The 16,754-nt window shown below is 43.4% G+C and overlaps 1 protein-coding gene across 4 annotated transcripts in view; it reads left to right on the top strand.

Moving 5' to 3' along the window:
- The first annotated feature begins 1,028 nt into the window (after window positions 1-1,028).
- SOAT1 (sterol O-acyltransferase 1) overlaps window positions 1,029-16,754 on the top strand; it is a 29,987-nt gene continuing 14,261 nt past the window's right edge. Inside the window, exons 1-3 of one of the 4 annotated variants that reach the window (XM_055724858.1) lie at window positions 1,029-1,149; window positions 4,462-4,595; window positions 12,679-12,737. In XM_055724858.1, coding sequence (XP_055580833.1) covers window positions 4,472-4,595; window positions 12,679-12,737 — 183 coding nt within the window. In that variant the 5' untranslated portion in view covers window positions 1,029-1,149; window positions 4,462-4,471. Of the gene's footprint in view, window positions 1,150-1,435; window positions 1,628-4,461; window positions 4,596-12,678; window positions 12,738-16,754 lie in introns of those variants that run through there. The other 3 variants (XM_055724860.1, XR_008734757.1, XM_005435871.4) reach the window with 3 other exon arrangements.

A 16,754-nucleotide genomic window follows, 5' to 3' on the forward strand; every position in this document is an offset into this window, starting at 1 on the left:
CCTTGGTTTGGGATGAGCTTTCAAGGTCTGGGTACCTGTCATGAAGTCACATGGAGACATAGCCCTGACGCATACTTGCTAGTAGGAAATTAGTGGCTTAGTTGTCCCGAGTTTGGGAAAACTTTCCCATTTACACTGAAATGCAGCTACCAAGAGGTTACTGGAGTTTGTTTGCTGGTGGTGACGTGTTCCTGTGACTCACCGTCTGTCACGAGCCTGTGTCTGCCTCGAGAAAAAGAGAAAGCCAGGGTACAAACCCCAGCCTTTTGCTAGTTTTTGACCCTGGAAGTACGGGCTGGGGCTGGAAGGAGAGCAGGAGACCTCTCCAGCCAGGCCCCTTCTCAGCTCCTTGCCTTACTGGTGAGCTGCAGTTTGTGCTCCCTGGGGTACAACCTGTGAGGGTGAACACCCCCTTGCCACAAGACCCCACTCTTGGGGGGACAGGGGGTGCTACTCAGGCTGGAGGCTCTCCATTTTTATTTCCCTTTACAAATATTTGCCCTTGCTCCCGTACTGAAGCCTGGAGGAAGCGTGTGTTGAGCAACCCTTGTGTTCCCTCTGAAGGACGAGGACAGATAAAGCCTCCGGGCCTCCCAGCCTTGACTTCGGTGTCCTCCGGCTTCCTTGAAATAAGTTTTCCTTGGGCTGCGGGGGTGTGGGTTCCTCAGGGCGAGGGCAGGCCTGCCTGTGGGTGCTGAGGGAGCCCACCCAGGACCTTGGGCTGGGGGTGGAGACCCCCCCACGCCCCCGGGGATGAGGCACAACCTTCCCGCCGCTTTACCTTCCGCCTCTGGAGGAGCAGGATAAGGAGGCGGCCGCCTGACAGGAAAGTGGGGAGGGGGGGAAGGAGGGGGGACACTGAGGGTGGCGGAAGGGAGGGTGGGGTGCGCGCCCCACGTGCGCCTCACGTGCGCCCTCCCACCCGGCTTCCCGCCGCCCCCGCACCGCGCGCCCCCTCCCCCGCGGAACGCCTCCCAGCCAATAGGCGGCGGCGGCGCCGCTTTCTCCCCCCCCCCCCTCCCCCCTCCCCCCTGCGCGGTGACGTGCGCGAGCCCCGGGAAGAGGCCCTGGCGCGCGGGCGCGCGGCGGAGGCGGGAAGCGGTCGCGGGGAGCTGGCGCGCGCGGAGGCAGCGGCTCGGTCGCCCTGAGGTGACGCTCCCGCGGGGCGAGGGCGGCCGCCACCCCCCCCTACGGCGCCGGCACCGGTCTGCCCGGCTCCGCGGCAGCGGCTCCGCTCCGTCCCGCCGCCGGCTTTAGGCCCGGCCCGCCCCCAGCGGCACCGGCGTCCCCCCGGCGCGGGGAGGCTGCGGGGGGGCGGCTGTGGCCGGCGCCCTTCGGAGGGCCGGGCGGCTGGAGGGGGGCGGGCAGCGCTCCGCAGGCCACCGGCCGCCCTCAGGGCCTGGGCTGGGGGGGAGGGGGGGTGTCTCTCTGCTGACAGCGGCCACCACCGCGTAACACTTCCGTGCTTGTTTCCAGGGAGTTAGTGAGGAGGGGAACCGACTTCGTGGTCTCGGGTGTGCTGGAGCCTCGGCAGTGCTTTAAGCAGCTTCCATTGTTATCTGCAGCTTTCCGTCTTTTTTTTCTCTTTTTTTTTTTTTTTTCCTGCGGAGTGTTTGGCGCGTTGCGGGTGAGCTGTGCAATGACCTTAACTTTGTTTTGGTACCAGCCTAGCTCGTGAAGAGCTCTGCTGATACCGAGGATGTAGCCCGCAGAGTTTGCTATTTAATGTTACCCCCAAGAGCTGAAGAAAAACCTTGGAGATGGGAAGGGTGTTTGGGATAAGTTATTATTTAGCGTAAGCGGTATTGGAGGTAGAAAGTGTGCCCTCACGGTGCTTCCAAGCCTTTTGAAATGCGGTGTACTTCCTATAGGATATTGCTTTTCTCCTAAGGCATGCTAATAATTACCGATGTTTCAAAAGTGAAGATAGAGAAATTCAAGGTTTCTGAGACATTTTATGAGTACCGTAATGCAGTCATGCCTATAGGACCAGGGCGTTTCTGCTGGGAAATCTGATAACAGGATGTGTTTATGGTTCCAGGTGTCCTCCAAGTGCTTGGAGTGGGGTGAGCAGAATGACTGTTCATTAATTTTAAGGAGCGATTTCCTTTTTTTGAAGGGGATGATGAGCATTTTGGAGTTACCCTGGCATTGTGTCATGATTGGTTTAGTTCTAACAGAGATTAGAGGGAGGGTCTAATGCCTTCTGTGCACTGATGTGCTGATAGTTGCTTAGGTACTGTAACATACCTCTCTTCATATGGGAAGTAGACTAGGAAAATGCTTGTTTTCATAAGATTTCCCCTAGCACAGTTCTGGTTTCAGTGTGGAAAATGCTTTGTTGTGATCATTTAGCCTATCTGAATTGAGTAAGTCTTTAAGTTAATTGCTTTTAACTTTTTTTTTCTCACACACATGCTTTTTCTTTCCCTCATCCTGAAACTTTATTTTTAACTCCTTTCTGTTAGCCCTTCAGTGAGATACGCTTAACCACTCTGCACTGGAGAGGAAGGAGTGCCGCCTTCACCTCGCGAAGAAGTTGAAAAGTGTACTAAGAAAAGAGTTAAACTCCGTTAAGAGTTGGAAAAACTGCACCTTTAAGGACAGATGTGGCCCACAAGAACAGCTTAACTTGGATCAGGAGGCAGTGGAGAGGCTCACTAGTGACCTGAGGAATAGCTTGTTAGTGCATGATTTTATAAGGCCGCTCAGTTTCCCCCTCCACTGTTCCATAAACCATACTGTGTGATCAGTGCGATCCATTCTTATCCTTTGATAGGGTTTTGGGCATCTCTCTTGTGTAAGAGCAGAAAGATTGAAATGTTTGCCTGTCCAGGATCTCTATGTAGTTGTAAGACCCAGGTGGGCAAAATGATACTTTGCTCTAGCATGATGCAGCTGTGTCTGTACCTAGAACCTTGTGGGAAGGCTGAGAGGTGGAAGGAGTAATGTCTCCATGACAGTGACTGATTTGTGTTTAAAGGCAAGAGGGTTGCAGCAATAACTGTATACAGAGCTGGTAGGAAGTAGCTATGTCCCACCAGCTACCTTTCTGTGCTGCTGCGTGTAGTTACTGTAGGAAGATTTACCATATTCTTCCCTGGTTCTTTCTCTTATTCACGTGAATGCTTTTTGCATTATGTAAACTCTGACAGTATGAGCTATCAGGTATTGCACAAGGCCAGCTGAGAACTTTGTGACTTGTGGTCTTTTTGTTCAATAGATTGTAGACCTGCTGTGATCTCTTGAGACAGAGCCAAGAGGCAATGCTGCAAGAAATGGTGTTGGTGATTGAATTGGTGATTTGTTGTTTGGTGTTGCAGAAGGTTTTTCCCCACCTATGTGCTGTGGTGCCTGAAAGGAGAATGGGAGACTGTTCTACTAGAAAGACAAACACAAGAAGACTCAGGAAAATGCTTGATCATAGTCTTACTTCCCTTTTGCAGAAGTGCCAGTCTCAGTATTCTGCGGAAATCCATCCTTAAATAATTGTTCTGCTTTCTTAGTTTCTCTAAAAGTGCATGAATTTTCCTTGCCTACTCTAATAGTTTATCTGTGCTGGTGCATGTATTCTGTTCACTAGCACAAAACGTGTATTTAAGAGTTTGTGCTAAGGTGAAAAAATATATCAAAAAGGAAAAGTGTTAGTTTGCAAATGTGGTTACATACATGCCTGTGTGATTTTCTGGAAGTCTGGTTCTGAAAATTGTCCCTGGTTGTAGCTACATCTCTGAGAGCTTATTGAACTTCATGGAGAGCATGTTGGAATGTCACTTTGTGACCAAGTTCTGGTCTTCTCCCCTTTCCATTAATGGAGAATTTTTTTCTTTCAGCCTGGCTGTGGTGCTTCAGGTGTTCCCTACTAGCAGCTCTGTCCCCAGCAGTGACCTTTGTCATTGAATCAGGCGTAGTTCAAACCTGATTCTCTTCCTGTTTTTCCATGGTTTGCAATGCAATTGTTGTCTGGCCAAGCAGAGTACGAGGAAGCTGCTCTTTCAGTAAGAATTGAAAACTTGACAGGAAGGGGCTTGGCTCAGACAAAATAATGCGGGTGATTCTGCATCCTACCAGATCTCTCCAAAGACAAATTTTGCTGTCTAGCTGACTGTCAGAAAGGATTTGTGAGGGCCTTTTAAAGATTTCACAAAGACTTACGTTATTTTAAATACTTGGAGGGTCTGTAGGTAACAGAGGGAGCTGTGGAGAGTCACTTTGGTAGTGGTGGGGGATCTTGCCTGGTTACTTTGTTCCTTTACTGCTTGTAGTAAGGGAGAGGAAGTGTGATCTACAGTAAGTGACTAATACAAGTGCTTTATTTCCCTTACACTTGCTCTGAAGTCATGTGGAGGGAAGAAAGTCTGACTTCAGTGTTAGAAGGCTGTGTAAATTTACTCTTGAACAATGTAAAGAGTAAATATTTTTTTTTTTTCATTAATTATTTGCTGTCCTTTTCTGGTCTAGCTAGGCAACAATGGCAGGTGAAGACTGTGTAAGAAAACGCCAGTCTGGCTCCAATACAACCTGCAAGACCCCTGAGAATGAAGAAACACAGAGGAGACCTGAGACTGAGAGATCATTTCAAAGCTCAAGCAATGGTGAGACTTTTTTGCTCAGGATTAGTTGCATCTCTGGCATGTGATCTCCTCTAAGGTGTGCTCTCTAGCTTATGGCTCTTGCCTCTTTGCTCTTTCATTTCAGCTTTTCTGCTCATAGAAAGGCTGCCAAGGTGGAGCTCCCTGTGTACCAGCTGCACCTCTTCAGCAGGTTTAGGTTGTTTGGAGTGCTGTCCTGCAGAACTTCCCCTCAGGGCTGCACACTGCAGTGCTTACAGGGATCTAGAGTAAAGAAAGTGATTAATTGTCACAGGACAAATGTGTGTCATGAGGAGGAGATGCTTTAATGCTGTAAATGGTGCAAATGCATCTTGAAAACAATTCTGAGTCATCCTGACAAACACTTTTTCTGGGGAGTTCATCTTGCTTCCTTTACAAGCTTAAAGTATGTGGCTCCTTCAAGATTGAATAAAATGGTCTTTAACATACCAGGCTAAGCTGGTGTATCTGTCCTGGCAGACAGATGGAGGTAGAATGGCACAAAGGATGATTCTGTGCTCCTGTGGGCCCTGTTAATGTCAGAACAGCTCCCTTCTATCCAGTCTCAATGTTGGATGCCATAAAATAGAACAATAAAACATTTAGGTTTGTATTCATGTCTGTTGTGGTTACCTTAAAAAAATATGTGGCTTATAGTTGGCTTTGTGGACGGGTCACTGCTGCCTCTGTCCTGTCCCTTGAGCTGCAGGGATGGTTGTGGCAGTATGCGTGGGTTTGCCTGTGGACATTGTGACTGTCTCTAATTCCTGGGTTATGCTATACCACATTCCAGCCAGTGATAAGGAGGTTGGTGATGAAATACAGCTTGTTTCCTTTCTCTTTGGGAGACAGAATAAGTAAAAAGCTTAACTGGTTTATCGCAATGTGCCACATGAGTATAAGTTCCAAACCCAGTATAAGTTCCAAAGTGCCAGTGACTCAGGGAGGTAACTCTTACTGGTATGCTTCAGAATACTGTCGCTATTTCATAGTACTTCCTTCAGCTGAAATGGGAGTTGGGGCAAATTTAAGTTTGGTACAAGTCAGATTTCTTCTTGCAAAAAAACACGTTGGAGAGAAAGCCATCCCACAAACTGTTTAGAGAACGGGGATTTTAAGCTGTTGGTGGTATGATCATTTTAATTGAATCAAATGGGACTGTTCCATTACTGCTGTTTTTAGAAAATTGCATGGAGTTGAGGGCTACTGGGAAACAGTTATGATGAGTTTTGAAGCAGACTTCTACCTTTCTACATATTGAAACACTTTAACTTTTCTGCATGAGTTTGAGTTCTTTCAGGCTCGTGGGTAAAGAGCAAATATAGCTGTGCTAATTAGGACTTGATAGGTGGGTGTGCTTGTCTTTAAGAGCCTTTCATTGTAATACCTCAGATGTGGCATAATGTCACTGCAGGTAAGATACTGTGCGTGCACAGCAAGTAAACATCTCTTGAAAGTGTACCGGGCTTTCATGCATGTACACGTGCCTGGTGGGTTGGCTCAGATCAGTGCAGTCTTGTTTTAATACAGTACAAACTACAGTGAAGGACAGCAAGGACAGTGGGGAGGAATCCTGATTAATGAAGGTGAGGTACCCTCTTATCTTCCAGGGTTGCTGCCAATTCAACAGAAGTGTCAGAAGGACTGAAGCGTTAAGTTCTTGCAGACTTTTTGCTCAGCACAGTGATGGGCACAACAGGAATACTGCAGGGAGGTGGGAGGCATGAGCCTGCCTGACCACATTATAGGCCCAGGAGGAAGATGGTCAGGAATTCCTCCGTATAGGGGGGTTAGATCAGGACCTCTGTGAAACAAAGGTTGAAGCCTTATAAAGTTGAAGTGTTCCCATGTTCCAGATAGTGGCCTTTTGATGTAGTCCAGTGTGCTTGCATAACTTGGTAGGGCTTTCTGTGAAAGCACAGCTGAGGTGGAAGAATTTCTCAAAATCAGTAGCCATAGACTTTCCTCACTTTCTTTTGTCCTAGTTATTCACTTCTGAATAGCTCTTTCTAAGGCATTACTCCTGATGTGTACAAAGGCCGCATAAGGCTAATGATCTGCTGTCTGGCAACTTCCTTTTTATACCATAGCATCTTAACACTGGGTGTTGTGTAGAATTTTAGACAAGATGCATGTGTATTGCAGTCAAGGGACTCTAACCAGGTCAAGACTGTCTCCTGTATGCAAGTATTATTTCTGCAGGAAAACTAAATGACTAATGTGATTTCCCATCCTTAATCCTCCCCGATTAGCAAATGCAATCTGCTTTTTAACTTAAGAGTTAATGTGTCAAGGGCCAATTGTTTCCAGAAGTGTGAACTTTCTACAGAAACTTCTAGGCCATTAATCCTTTCTTCATTAAAACTCAAGTGCATTGGCTGATCTGCTTAGAGGAGTAATTTTAATGCATGTATTGGCTTCAGAGCTACATTAGGTCTGACTCTTGTATAGGTTAGGTTATTGTTTTTCTTGCCTCATCAGTGCTTCTGAAAGCTGTCTCATTTCTTGAGTTCTATGACTGAATAGTTTGTACTCTGGTACCCCCAAATTTTATAGCGATGTGGAAATATTCATAGCTTTGAGATTGCCAGAAGAATTCTGTCTCTTGGTGTGTTTCTATCTTCTAATTATTCACTCTGTAATTTCACTTTGACAGGTCTCATATATCACTTCTTGAATTGTCTCCAGTGTCATAATTAAACAACTAATTTGGTCCTGGCATAGAGTCAACAGGTGATCTAGGCAGCAATAATCCCCTGTCAAAAAAAAAATCAGGCTTATACGTTTTCAGCTGGAGATACATAAAAAATATAAGACTTTTCTGCTTAATGGGATGTTGGTATCGGGCAGTACCAGTTTCAGGAAAAAGTACCTGGAACGAGCATAATAGAAACTGCATGGGCAGACCTTTTAAAGTTAGAGAGGATGTGGCTCTTGAGTGTGCTTCTGAGTGCCTCCAAAATGCTAAGGTGAGACTATCCAAAACAGTGAACTGTTGCCTTTGGAGTCTGCCCTTGTTTCCTCAGAAATCAGAAAAGGATTAAAAGTGTCTCTGAAGAGTAATCTGCAAACAGTCTGTGTGGCATCTTTGGTGTGAGTAAGCCTGTTTGGTAATGCTGATCTTAGAAAGGGGTTGTTATCTTCCAGTGAAGAGGTTACTTTTGATCATTCGCAGTGCAAAAGTTCATGTCGCTGCATGAATTGTGTGTGCGCCTGGTGATAGATGGAGGAGGAGGGAGCCCTGAAACAGGGAGCAATTTGGAAAGCTTTAGGGTTTGCAGTCTGACTCACAGCAGTAATTGTTCATTGTATCAACGGGCTATTTCTTACAGATTAGTGAATTTGGCATGAAGCCACTTGAATTGAGTATCTTGGATGTGTTTCTGGCTGATGGATCAAACAGAGCTGTCTTGTCTGAGACTAGCTAGGTTCTGGTAATTCTAGGTGATCTCATGTTTTGCAACCTGGGGGTTTGGTGAAGGCTGAGCAGTTACTTCTGAAGTGCCTGTGGACGTGGTGGCATGACCTAAGACAACGCTGGTGTTTCTTCCTGCTAGTGAAGAGGCTGTTTGGGTCCCATGTCCCTGCAGAAATGACTTTAAACTGAATTTGTTGCCCAACTGTGGTGCAGTGACCTATGGCCTGTGCATTCTTGAGGCAGATCAGCTGAGCTCTGGAAGCAATCTAGTCATAACTTGCATCTTATCTGCTGAATGGCCAAATAAATAACTGTAAGTAAGAATAAGGCTTATAAGCATTAAATTATTAGCATATGTTGTATATGGAAGACTCCCTCTTCGTGCTGTAGCCACACACTAGGTTGGCTTTAGCATTGCTTTCCTTCAGATAACATCTTCAGTGTTTTTGGAGGGAGCCGTTCAATCCAGGTATCTGACAGTAATGAAATCTTTCTGCCTATGTTGATTTAACATCTTGAATGGCAAGTTGTCTGATCAAGAAATAATGAAGATAGTATTTTCAAACTGAAGATAGTATTTTCAAACTGTTGTAGAGAAGGACAGTGTTGGTACAGTTTGTATCTGTGATTTTCCATGAAGATCCTGAAGCTAAACAGATCCTGACATCCTTAGGGGAAAATGCTTCTGAACTGGGTGGTGTGCTTGGTTGTTTTGAGAAGCATGTCTTTTTTTGGATTTTTTTTTGTTTGTTAGTTTTTTTTAAAGTGTCAATAAACTAAAGCCTGTTTGTGTGCTTTTCCTAGCCTCTCTGTGAAGGGCATTTTTGTCTTGAATGCTGTGCAGGGATTTAGATAGCAGTAGTCTCCCTGGGTTGTTCTGACTGCTCAGTAATGTGCTTACTGCCACAATGCAGGAACAGTTTGAGTGGCAACAGGTTTGAGTGCTGGGCTGCAGGCTGGATAACACTGCACGCAAGCCACAGCATTACTCAAATGACTTATTCCCACTTGTGCCCTCAGTGGTAATTGCAGAGTGTAGCGGTTAAATAAAATGAATGCTTTTAAACACAGTTAATTTTTGAGAGCTTGCTTAGTAGAGTGCTGGTTAGTGTCTCACGTAGAAGCTGTTTTTGTTGGATCCCCAGCTGCAGCACTAACAGATCATACGAATGGGACACTTCTCTAGTCATCTCAAATGTCACTTATCTGTAACATATGCTAGAGTAGGCTGAAAAAAGGACAATGGGATCCTTTAAGAAAGATAGTGTGTAAGTCTTCTGTGAAACCTAAGATGCTCAAGTTTTCAGCAATAAGTGTTGGTTCTCAATCTTCAAGTGATCTTTTGTTATCCTGGTTTCCTATGGAAACAAAGCTTACACTTAAATTGCTCTTTTTCTTTTCTTTTCTCCCCCCGCTCCCCCCACCCCCCTTCTGCCTGTTGAACCTGCTTGGGATTTGGGCTGTGCAGGGCTATTGCATCCTACAAGATCAATGTCTACAAGCCCAAAACAAGTGGTCAGCGAAAGATCTTATCAATGTCTTTGGGAAAGGAGCATGACTCCCATTAAGCTAGAACTTCTCCCTGTGAGTAAAGCTCTTCCAAAGCAAAGCCTGTGAAACTTGCTAGTATTTCATACTAGTCTTCAAAGAAGATTTTCTTCCTTATCACTTTAAATATATTTCCCATTTTCTTAAGGTGTATCCCATCTTGTTTTAAATGCTAAGATGTGTATTTTAATAATATTGCTTGTGTTGTGAAGCCTTGAGTCCATTTTTGTAATGGTGTTGCCTTTGCAATCCCAAAGTGACACAGAGGGATCCAGACTTCATTTTCAGCGTCAAAGAAAAATGAGGATTTGGACTTCTCAGCAGTGCATAATTCCTTTTAGACTCAAAATCACATGATGGTTCTTTTCGTGAATGACCTCACAGAACATTAGTAGCAGCTTGCACAACAGAAGATGAGTGATGCAAGAAGATGATGAGTTTGTGTTCTCTGGCATCTGCCTTGTGAAGCAGCTTGAGTTTATGGGGCAATGCAACACAGCAGAATGAGTTGTTGTTTTGGGGTGGATTTTCTTCTACACAGGACTCTGTTCTGGGAAAGAAGCAACAAGCTTGCAGGTGCTTTTATTTTGTTATAGGTGATGTGTATACTGAAGACACGGAGATATCTTGATTTTAAAGCCTTTTGAAAGATGCTGTGCCTACACACTGGTGTGTGGGTGAATAAAGTGATAGGAGGGACACTGCCTACCATTTAGCAATTGCAGTGTCAGCAGGTCAGAGACTGGTCTCATTTCCTCCAACCATTAGGGCTGTGCATTAGGTATCTGTAAAACTGGTATATCCATCATTAAGGCATTGTAAATCAAAAAGGTTGTTTCATTTCCAAAGTGAGCCACTCCTGGGTAGTTATTATAACTGAGGCTTTGAATGCAAGATCTGGCAGGAAATAAATGGTCAAAGCAGTGGTTATTTATTTTTAGCTTAGCTTACAAAGGAAATAGTGTAACCCCTTAAGTTTGTGTCCTGTCTGTCCTCTTTGGCCATGTTGAACAGCTTCAAGCAAACTTGATAGTGTCTTGAAGGCTCACAGCTGGATAAGAGACACAAATTCTTACCTTTCTACAGGAAAAGGTTGGTTGTGCTTTGAGCTCAGTAGCTCTGTCTGGTCTGCTTTCTAACAGGTAAGTGCAAAGTGGTTCTCGGTGTAGGAGAGGGAGCTGTGAATACAGTTGTGGAGTGGCACAGTGAGGGATTAGAGCCATTGAGATGATACGAACAGGATACAGTTCTGCTGCTTCTGGAAAAACCTGATTTGAAATTTTTTTTTTAATTTATTGGGGGAGAATCTGTTTGAGACGAGCTGAGTGGGACTGAGCGGGACGAGGGACCCTCTAGCAGTATTTTACACTCAAATTGTTTTCCAAACTGCTGCTGTTCAGCAAGTGTAACAGCATGATGAATTTAAATGCTGAGGTAATTTATTTGTCTTGGAGGTGAGATGCTTAGCAACCAGGAATTCTATTTTTGTAAAAATGGATCTTTGCATGCAGCCAAAAATTCATAGTGTTAAGCAGTTTCCTTGTTTGTTGTTGCATTGCAAGGCTGCTAAGTAATAGGCTGTTGTTGCTGGCCTGTTCTTAAGTCTATAGCTTGTGTAGCAGTTTTTATGGACAAAACCCCCATCTTCTTCCTTGGGTGGGGCGGGGGGAGGAATTTGAACAACTGAGTGTAGTTTCATTGAAGATAGTCTCTTGTTTTCTTGTTTCATTTAACTATTCTCCAATATTGGAATTGGAGTCATCTCTGAAGCAGATCTACCCAAACTTCTTATAACTAATTGCTCATGAGAGCACCTTCAGACCAGTGTTCATCATAGAAGCACTTGCTTCTATTAGAGCAACACACTACATTTTGTGTACATAGGCTGTGCACATAAAAGGAGGACGAGACAAGGAGGCTGTATTATAAACTGTGATATTGCTATGAATCTGTTTTTCTTGTCACACAGCAGCACAACACTGGCACTTCTATGGCAAATCCATTAGCTCATGCTTCCCTGGAAATGTTACTAGGGAATCAGTTCAGAACCTTCTTTTTCTAAAAGTGGTAATGTTGTCTTAGAAACTGAGCGTGCAAGTTGTAATGCTAACCATGTGTTCATGTGTAAGGTACTGTTGTAGCTGTAGTTGCCAAACAACAAGCACAAGGTTTGTTGCTATCTTTAAACCTGACTAGTATTTTGGGGGGTGGATACTGCTGCTTTAATCTTGCTTTTCCTTCACATGCAAGGGTCTGTTTTAAGTATCTTGGGGTGTTCTTATTGAAGAAGTGAAACACCAGCTGGCTTGCGAGCACTCTGTAACCATTGCAGACAAACCTTGTCTTAAAACTCAACTAGTCTGAAGTCTGACTTGTATATGTTGTTTCCCTTGATGTCAGAGGCATCTCAGATGTATGTAGTTCTTTATGCAAAAGAAAGGTGATATTTGAGGCTTTACATATTAGCCAGTGGTATTAGTAATGGTAAAAGTTAGATGATGTTCACAGCATGGTTATACCTGACTGCTTAAGCAATGAAACACATTGAAGAATACAGTCAGACTGATATCTAGTGCTTCTCCTGGGGGATGAAAGGAGTGGGAATAGCCAGGTTTGAACCTTCCAACTTGCCATTTAGTGTTTCTTCAGAGCTGGTTATGGTATTTTACAGGTAGTTGTGACTTGACTGCCTCATCTATTGGCAATGCAGAGACCTACAGACAACATCTAGTTCACTGTGCATAAGATAAAGCTCTGATAAAAGATCAGCACACTTGGATATGACCTTCTAAGGGTTGTTCTAATTGCTGTTTCAAGGCTGAATATGTTTAGGGACCTTGGGAAGATTTGCAGAGTTGCTGATGGAAAACAAAGCTTTTGAAAATCCAACATGTTATCAGCTGTTGACTGCCTTATGCTGGGATCCTAAATGTCTGTTGAAAATACTTCATCATAGCTTATGAATTTCTTTCTTTGTTTTGAACCTCCCTTATTAGAAGCCAGAAGCACTAATGAAAAATCAGTGACTGAGCTACTGTATGTTATGCTCTCTGTGTTTCCAGATATGCAGCTCACATTACTGAAAATGCAAGTGTTAACATATTTGCTTTCTTTCCTTAGGCCGGGTTGATGTTGACCATGTGATAACAAGGAAAATGCAGCTAATAGCAGAAGCTGAGGTAAGTACACTCTAATGCTTGCTTGTGGGGGGGAGTGGGATAATTGACCCTGAACGTCTTTTGGAGAGTCGTGTATTTGGAGCACAAATCCCTATTCAATTATAGCTTGAGTGCAGTGACTCTTATACGGCCCTCTTTCTCTCCTTGCCTTCTCTTCTACTTTGCACGAGAGGGGTAGTATTATCAAATACGTTCTGTTGCACTTGACCCCAATAGGTTGAAGTCCAAAGATAAGAATGAACTTTGAGGCCTGTAAATAAAATGGAACTTCCCTTACCTAACTTTTGGCAGTGTGATTATCAGCTAGCATGCTGGCATATTTGGTTTTTAAAATGCTCTGCGTCCTGCTATCCATTGAATAAAGGGTAGTGTGTAGCCTGTATCCCACAGCTTCTGTCGCTCTGGCTGTAGAGATGACCTTCCTGAGCCTTTGACCCATTCTTTCTGTCAGTGAGCAATATCCTCAAAGAAAACAGCACTGAGTATTTTTAATGTAATCTCTGTCTGAGCTGCCATTGTTTTGAATTATGTTAAGGTGATTTATGCCTAAATTAAATGAAGTTAGCTAACAATGAACTGCACCCTCCTCGTTAACCATTGTTTTGTAGTGTGCATGTTCTTCAGGGCAAATCGTTCTGCTCTCTTGCTTCATTTTATTGCAGAAAATTAATTCCATAGTAAAGATGAAGTAATCTAATTGTGCCAGCCTTATGTGAATATTAGGGAGTATATACTTACAAGGTAGAGAAAAATATCTTGCACCTTTGAGATGTTTTCCTGTTCAAGTCTCTTTTTTTTTTTTTTACCTCTATAGGTGGTGTGTAACTTACAACAGATGTAACTAAAGTGTATTTAAATGTCTTTTGCAAAGGGCATACTGCTTTTTGTGCTGAAACTCCTAAAATTCAGCTCTGAATTTTTTCATACATTGCCTTCTCTGAATAATTCTTAGTGGGGACATGATAGAACAAGCCTGTTATCTTTACTCTCCAAACAAAACAGCTACTGCAAATCACTGTGTTGGCAATAAATGCTTGCAGGAGAACACTCTGACTATTAAGCACATGGAGCTTTGTAAGTTCCAGGGAATGCTAGTTGGTTTCAAGGGAACAGCTTCATCTTGGATTTGTTTCTTCAGGAATGTCTCTTGTTTCTAATTTATTTTGTTTTCCTGGCCACCGGCTTTGAGACATGCTAGTCTGTAGACAAAGTAATATCTTATCTGCAAAGAGAATTGAAGAAAACCAGCAAGGTCAGTGGCACTTCAATTACTGAAGTTTCTCCCAAACCATGGGGAGTTCAGGTTTTAAACCTTAAGTTAGGCAGCTGGCAAGTTTGTTTAAGGTGCCTCAAAGCTACAGTAATAGCTATAAAGCTAAGTAAAAACCTCAATCTACTGCAAAGCTCCTGAGAATTCCTGGATACTTGACCCTTTTGTTGTGTGAACCACTGAACAAAGCTTGGATTGCAGTTTTATGTTTTAGGTGATAGGTATCTGAGGTCTAGGCAGTAGTTTGACTTCTGCAGAGTGCTGGTCACTGACACTTCCCACTGATTTAAACTGATTAAAAGGGGTTTGTAGGTGCAAGGTGTTAAGTCATGCGTAGGCCGCCTTTGTGCATCTGCAGTCCAGTCTGAAAATCTAGTCCTTTTGTTCATCCTAAACTCAGTTGAGAATGGTTTGTTAAGTCACTTGGTCAGGGCTGGATTTTGTCATGTTTCAGTGACTGCAATTAGCTGATCTGTTTTAATGAGTAAAATGCTGGAGAACTTTTGCAACTATCTCTTTATAAGCAAGCTACAGGGTTACTTCCCTCAACTTTCTCTGACTTCTCATCAATTATTGGTCAGCTTCTGCCTTTTACAGCATAGCATTCTTTTCATACTTGCCCCCCTTCGTGGTTTTGTAATGACCTGATTCTTTTTTTTAAACTGAATGGTGACAGCTGAGTGCATCTGTCCAGTTCCTTGTCTGAGGCTCCAAGCATGCTTTAGGAAGCTCTTGGTTAAGTGCTCTCCATTGGGGGAAGCTACAATGAGGCTGTTTGTGTATCCATGCCCTGTCATAGTGAAGGCTGGTGGGAGGTGCTTCTTTTAATAACTTTTATTTCTCTGGTGACTGGGTGGAGGGTGCTTGGCTTGCTAAGCACTAACAGTTACTCTGTCAATTGCTCAACTAGATTGCTCTTTGAATGGTCGTAGTAATAGTTGATAATACAGTGCGATATATTGTGCAGTTTTGTTGTACAGAATTACAGTTACTGTAAGGTCTATGCTCTGGTTGTATTTTACTTAATCTAATGAGAACTCATGCCCTGCTCTTCCAATCCAAACACATGCATATGTTTCTATCAGCCTTGGGGGGTTGTATGAGGGTGAGGCAATCTCAGCAGAGTGCTAACTACAGAGAAAAGGTAGTTTAAGGAAATAATTTCTGTTGAACTCATGCTGAGAGATTAGGTTGAAAAAAGGGGAGAAACTTAAAAAAATACAAAACCAAACCACAATCAAAGAAGAGTTTTGGTAGGAATGAATAGTGCTTTGTTTGGCATGGAAATTTGAGTGCTCCAAGAGGAGCAGGAATTTCTGCTTGACTTTTTTAGTAGCGATACGTGCATGCCAGAGAGCACCAGTGTCTTCTGTTACAGGTTCTAGTTCTAAAGCACTCAGTGGGGTGTTTTTTTAATCCTGTTCTTGAATTAACAAGTCTCCATTTCTTGCAGAGGCAATCTTCTCTGCCTCCCAGAAAAGCACTATTGAAAAGTAGCCAGCTCCTAAGAGCTTCTGTTTCATTAAGCACTGTTGAAGTTTGTTTATTCTGCACTGACCACTGCTAAATAGGGGGGAAAAATTTTTAAGTTAAATATTAATCTGCTCCTCCTAGTGCAACTTCTGTTTCAAGAGATCTCTCTGGATCTGACCGCTACAAAACAGGAGGAATGTAAAGTTCTGAGGCACCTTGACTTCAGGGTCTTCTGGTTTTATGTGATCTCATTTCACATTGTCTTGTATGTTCTGCCAGAGAGTTAAACTTGCTTACTTGGCTGTTGTCACACGAGACAGTAGCATTTTCTAAGAATATATCCTCTATTAATATATTTTGTTAGTCTACAAGTCTTGCTTCTAGAGAAGACTTTTTAGCTTAGTTTTTTGGGTGATCTGTCGTATAAAATCAATTCAAGCATGCTTGGAAAATGAAGGAGATAACCATGGATGGCAAGTGTCCATCAGTGGAAACAGACTCCTTAAAACATAGCTGTGGAAGGAGATCTATGTAAGAGGCAAATATATCACTGCTGCAGCTTTTAGCTAACATTTTCTTTTGGTTATCTGGCTTTTCCTTCTTATACCTTGTACCTATTCTTTTTTAGCAAAACCAATGCTGCTGCAGCTTGCTGTGGTATGATAGTTAGGCACTGAAACTTAAACATGTACTAACAAATAAGCTCAAGTGTCACAAATGCCTTTTTGAGGAAGCATCATTTTTGTGCCTAACTTCCCGACTCTTTCCTTCCCTCCTCAAAAACTGATTTATTGGTTTTGTTACTTGTCTTAAGTAATTAAGCCTTAAAGATTAGAAAGTAGGTAGCAGTCAGGAATTCTGAAGGTTATTGGGGAAACAGAAATGCTTCTTAAGCAGGTATCAGTAGGAAGACTAGTGAAATATGTAGATATTATGGAGGAAAACTTGAACCTTGAATCCGGAGGCAGACGAAAAGTCCCAGGCAAAAGGATGGTCAGACAAATGTTGTTAGCACAGTATGCAATTAGATCTGAAGTAGTTTCTGGAAACTTGCCTGTCTCCTGTGCTGAAGATGGTGGCTATCTGGCAGAGCATTCTCAAAAGGTTTATCGTTTAGGAACTGAGGGGTTAGCCCTTACCCATGCTTCATCACTAGGCTCAAGTGTTGGGGAAACCATTTGGTGTCTGAGGACCTGACATTAAGGAACTGAATTCTTAGAAGTATCATAAATCACTGTCTTCGGTAGAGATCTTAAGAGGTCTTCGGATCTTTA

The sequence above is a fragment of the Falco cherrug genome, chromosome 12, assembly GCF_023634085.1.
Source record: "Falco cherrug isolate bFalChe1 chromosome 12, bFalChe1.pri, whole genome shotgun sequence".
Taxonomy (NCBI): Eukaryota; Metazoa; Chordata; class Aves; order Falconiformes; family Falconidae; genus Falco; species Falco cherrug.